At 42.0% G+C, this 5,410-nt stretch overlaps 1 protein-coding gene and 1 long non-coding RNA gene across 2 annotated transcripts, besides 1 other annotated feature; one reads left to right on the plus strand and one right to left on the minus strand.

Moving 5' to 3' along the window:
* The first annotated feature begins 1,545 nt into the window (after positions 1-1,545).
* Positions 1,546-1,871, plus strand: lncRNA:CR45628 (long non-coding RNA:CR45628). The gene has a single exon (NR_123963.2). It is a non-coding gene; the product is annotated as a long non-coding RNA:CR45628 (long non-coding RNA).
* A 569-nt stretch (positions 1,872-2,440) lies between these two features.
* fd19B (forkhead domain 19B) lies at positions 2,441-3,421 on the minus strand. The gene has a single exon (NM_134525.2). It carries the CDS (start codon positions 3,396-3,398, stop codon positions 2,616-2,618), a length of 783 nt encoding a protein of 260 aa, NP_608369.1. The 5' UTR covers positions 3,399-3,421; the 3' UTR covers positions 2,441-2,615.
* A 1,054-nt stretch (positions 3,422-4,475) lies between these two features.
* Positions 4,476-4,906: a mobile genetic element.
* Positions 4,907-5,410: the final 504 nt, after the last annotated feature.

Here is a 5,410-nt window from a genome sequence, read left to right on the forward strand (position 1 = left end):
CGTTGTCAGTGAAGTGAAGTTGATTCCATGATTTGCGCCGAAATTGTCTATGAAAATGTAAATGTGTAATTATTTGGAAAATGGCAGGCCGGCAAATGGAAGACGGCGATGAAGAAATAAATCTTCTCCACTGCGCCAGGTGGGGGGTGAGGGTGAGGCGGTGGACGAATGGAGGGCAATGAGAAGTGGCATCATCAGCAAGTTGCCGTAAGTTGTGCGACAAAACATTAAACACTCAATCGAGATGGAGATAGAGATGGCTGGTCACCCAGCCAGAAGTTTTCACATTACTCCAACGCATCCTGCGCGTCCTGCGAATCCATATTTCGGGGAATATCGAAACTCTATAGGACCGCGCAGCTTTGCCTCGTGAGGAGATTTATTTGGCGTTTCTAGCTCAGTCAATACACACGGATAAAAATGTGGTGTCTTAAAACTTCAATGCAAAATAAATATTATATACAACGAAAGAGCAATAAAGGCAAGCAATTCTATAGAGTTACTTTATTCGGTTGAATACTTTTTAATTTCTAACCGACTAATACACAATTCCCGCAGCTGCAGGGGCTTAAAAACTCAGGAGGCATGCTGCAAAGTCAGTTCTGCGAGCTTACTTCCAACTTTTTGCGTATTTCATAATTTGTGTGTGCTGCATATTTCACATATTCATGAAATTCCGAGAATAAGCGCAGTACATGATGTACCCGGCACTTCCACTCACATCCCTGTGACAATGTACGTTGCACACGGCAACGGCGGCGGCATTAGTGACCTAGTTAGAGTCCGCTGTGTTGCCGTCATAAGCTCGCAAAATTCCGAGTACATTCTTTGAAAGCCACTCACCGACTCAAAAAGAAAGCATAATGGGTGTGTCGTGCATGAAGCAGAAACAAAAGTTCGTCCAGTAATACCCTAGTCTCACGGGGACACCATCCACCATCACCTCTTCGGCGATTAAAACCATAGGACCGGATGGAAGTCGATTTGGAAATTTAAGGTAACAACTTCTGAAGTTACCATAAAGTTGTCATAGAATAAATGTTAGAATATATGTTATACTTCCTCTTTGACATAGCACAGCAATTCAACTGTGGCATTGCAGTGTTATTTTTGAATCCAATCATTCCTTTTTGGGGGTGATCGGTGTAGGCGGAGTTTTGAAAGTATTCCGTACTCTTATCACCGAAAACAATGCCTTCAAACTCATGATTCATCAGCAACTTTTCGTACCTAAACAAACGCCAAAGCCAAACCACAGACAATCGAAGGAAACTTTCGATTTGACCACTCTGAACAGTGACACAATGGATCTGAGCAATATCATTGCTTGGCATCGGTAGTTTTCCGGCGGAACGGAGGGGAGAGATGGCCAATAAGTTGTCCCTATGCAGGGAATCGGGCCGGTAAGCGGATCATTCACTTCTGCCACGCTGGGCAAACAGAATGGATTCGGAAAATGTGTAATATTTTAAGGGAATCTTGTTGTCATTGCATTGCGGCTTATTGTTTGCGCGGCGAGAAGTTTCAAAGTCATTTGGCATTCAATTGCGCACTCACTCTGTTGTTGTTCGTGCGGCCAAATGAATTTAATGTAAAACCTCTCGCGTGGCCAAAAAAGTTGAATGTTTGCGCAACTATGGCCCCCTATCAAAGTCCCCATCCCCATCCCCATCCCCATCCCTATCCACATCCGCAGCCGTAGCCGCATCCAAGTACACCCACTGCCCGATTCACTTACTTAACAGGTGTGACAGCGGCAACAACGAGTCGGCTGCTGTCACTCGAACAAGTAAAGCCAAGTGAATAACTGTGACGATGACAAGGACGAAAGCAGGACACGTTTTAGCAGATAAATGCCAGGCACTTAAGTCATTTACAGCCGGCATTTGGATGTGGTATCCAACGTGGCGATGCAGCTTCAACCGACAGTTTTCAACAGTTGAAAACTTCCCGGAATAGCGGCTAGTTGGGATCCTCGAGACCAGCTGGGAAGTCCTTTATTTAAATTGTGTTGAAATATTCAAGTGTTTTCAGGGATGCAATTAAAAACCAAAAAAAAAAAGCAGTTGTAGCATGTACCTGCTGTAACAATACATGGGCTTTGCGGTTGGTTAGGGTTTCACGTAGTGACGAAACGCACATGAATATCACAAAACAAAAACTAGCATATGGACTTTGCTGGAATTAAATCAATATTCGTACAAATCGGTTTTAAGTCCAATATAAATGCAAAATTATTGTCTTCAGAAAATGCCCTATTTTATTTAAGAAAAAAGAACAAAGTTCTTCGGATATTAAGTTTTATTTTTCAATGGCAGTTAATATTAATTCAATTTTTAAATAAGCAAAATATATAAATCACTAAACCAAAATACAATAAAAATTTCGCACTATTCTTCGAATGTCGAATCATCTTTATTTGAAAACAACCTAAAGTTTTGTATGAGAATGCACGTAACGTTTACTACGATATATTTTAAAGCCTGGGCATAGTTTCTATGGATATTACCCTACATGATTTAAAGCTAAAAACATTGCCGCGTTCTACGCCAAGAAGGAATTTTCACAGTTCGTAGTCTTTGAGTGAGTTTTCACGCCTCTAAGACTGCTGAAATTCACTCTTGGTGAAGATGGTAGCGGGTATGATGATATGGCTCCTGGATATGAAGGGGCTTTGATTGCTGAATGAAATGAGAATGAGGATGCTGATGCTGATGCTGATGCTGGTGATGGTGAGGATGTGGCATCATCTGGTATCTGTGCATCATGGCCTGGTAGTGCTGCACCATGGCGGCATGGTGTTGATGGTCCATTATGGGGAAGTAGGCGCTGTGTGCCTTGATATATGGGCCGTTACCGTGCCCGTGCCCATAATATGGCATTCGCTGATAGGGATGACCTGTGACCTTGGGTCTCGCCCCCGTATTCTGCTGCCAATTGCTGCGGCGCAGGCGTCCCGTCGTCTCGCCAATGGACAGATCCTCGGCATACGGATCGAGTGCCCAGTAGTGGCCACGTCCAGGATCATCGAGAGCTCGCGGCACCCGAACGAAGAACGGATTGAGACTCAGGTTGTGCCGGATCGAGTTCTGCCAGACGCTCTTGCGGGTGCGATAGTACGGGAAGTTGTCCGCGATCCACTTGCAGATCCCGCTTAGGGTCAAACGCTTCTCGGAGCTGCTCCAGATGGCCATCACTATGAGGGCGCTGTAGGTGAAAGCCGGCTTTGCATTGCTCTTTGCAGCCATCGAATCCGAGCTGGAGTTGGAACTGGAGCTCGAGCATGAGCTGAAGCTGCTTCCTGAGTTGTGCTTCGAAATGGGGGACTCCTCCTTTTTGTCCACGGAGAGCAGCGATCGGATGGAGAAGCTGGACTGGAAGATTGGTGTCGTATCCATCGTAATAATATTGCAATATGTGTCACTGTTTGAGTTCGTAAAACGACTGTGACCAGTCCACCGGCCGCCGATCTATTTATACGAGAGGAAGAGGCTGAACTCGAGGATTACCCGTGTATCCTGGGACGCGGATTAGCGATCCATTCCCCTTTTAATCGCCGCGCAAACAGATTCATGAAAGCCTTCGGATTCATTCATTGATCCACATCTACGGGAACGGGAGTCGCAAACGTTTTCGGATTAGCGCTGGACTAGCGGTTTCTAAATTGGATTATTTCTACCTGACCCTGGAGCCATCGTCCTCGTCCTCCGTCCCTTAGCGCCTCCTGCATGGATGTCGTTTTTGGGTTTCATACCTTTTCACACTGGAAAAATACGGAATTTGTTGTAAGCCCTTTCAAGACGAATGGGATTTAGCTTCGGATGTCAACGTCACCATAATCATATTAGGAATATTTCTACTCAATTGCAATATTGGTACTTTTCTGACTGTAAACGCGATGATAATTACAAATATGCCTAATTTGCTGTCTTTATAATCAAATGGAGTTCTTTATATTTCCAAAATATTGAAATTCCGATTCCCTAGAAAATAATACGTTTTTCTGTTATTAATAAAAAACCAATAGGAAAGTTCTCAAAAATTACTCTGTTGTATTTGATCATTTCTTTTCCGGTATAATCTTTTATTTTAAGCATTCCCATGTGAATAAATTTCAGACTAATGTATTAATAAGATGTCGTGTTTTTCCACTTACAAATTTCTCATACAGCTGGATATATACTACGAGTACTATACACATGCTCTGGGTATCGTTATTTTAGAGAGACTACTAACCATTTATATCTTGATTAAAATGTATTTCAATTCTCTTCAAAACTGTATACTACTGTATAAAAAAATGGGAGTAAAAGTGGAATAACATCTTACATGCCAAAATTCAAAAACCAAGATATGTAATGAAGCCATATTCGAAATAAATGATATTATATATTATAGATATAATTTGTCAAAAATTCTAAAATCAAATGTTATTCAAACGGGAAAATTGTTATGAATTGTTCCGAAATTTTATGTTTAAACAAGAGAGAATGCTATGGTCGAGTTACCCGACTATCAGATACCAGTTACTCAGTTAGGGGGAATGGGAATAGATATTGGGGAATAGAATGAGAAAAATTGTTTCAAATTATTCAAAAGTAGGTGTAAGGAATGGCGTAACCAATGTGTTTTTGGTATGGCGGTAGAAATTTACAAAATAAACAATAAAACGAAGAAAAATCTACACATCTTTCAAAAGTGTGAGCGTGGCAGTAGTGGGCGGATGGTGGGCGTGCCGAAAAGTTGTTTGGCAAATCGATAAAATCTATAGAACTAACAAAAATGTAAAAGAACATCTTCTATAGTTCCTGAGATCGAGACGTTCATACGAAATGACCGACGGATGGACCAAATCGCCAGCTCGACACGGCTATTGATCCGGATCAAGAATGTATATACTTTATATCGAGTATACCCTTTTACTCTTCGAGTAACGAGTATAAAAATGTTTCACTTCCTTTGTCGCGTCTCGCAGCCGCCAGAATTTTGAAGACACAGTTCAACTATGCGCCACCGCAGCTATGCAGCCTTATCTTCGTTAACTAAGCTATCTCCCATCGCAGCGATTTGCCAAACAACTATTTGCCACGCCCACAAATCGGCCAAACCTTTCACGCCGTTGAACACAACGCTTTAGATAAAATAACGCTTTAAAAAAAAAATTTAAACAAAAGTGTGGGAATAATTATAAAAACCTTTTCATTTACCAGAAAGCTAAGTGGCGCTAATGATGATAAGGAGGAGATTGATTTGCGAAAAATGATTGTCATTGTAATTGCTGGTGGTGGTTCAAAATCGAACTTTTTCGGTGTAATTTGCAGCAATTTGCATAATTTGCGGCATAGGTGGCTTATTGGATGAATATAAAAAGGTCGGAACGCGGAGAGCTGCTTCAAAGAGGCGAACAACC

This window comes from Drosophila melanogaster, chromosome X (assembly GCF_000001215.4).
Source record: "Drosophila melanogaster chromosome X".
NCBI classification, from domain to species: domain Eukaryota; kingdom Metazoa; phylum Arthropoda; class Insecta; order Diptera; family Drosophilidae; genus Drosophila; species Drosophila melanogaster.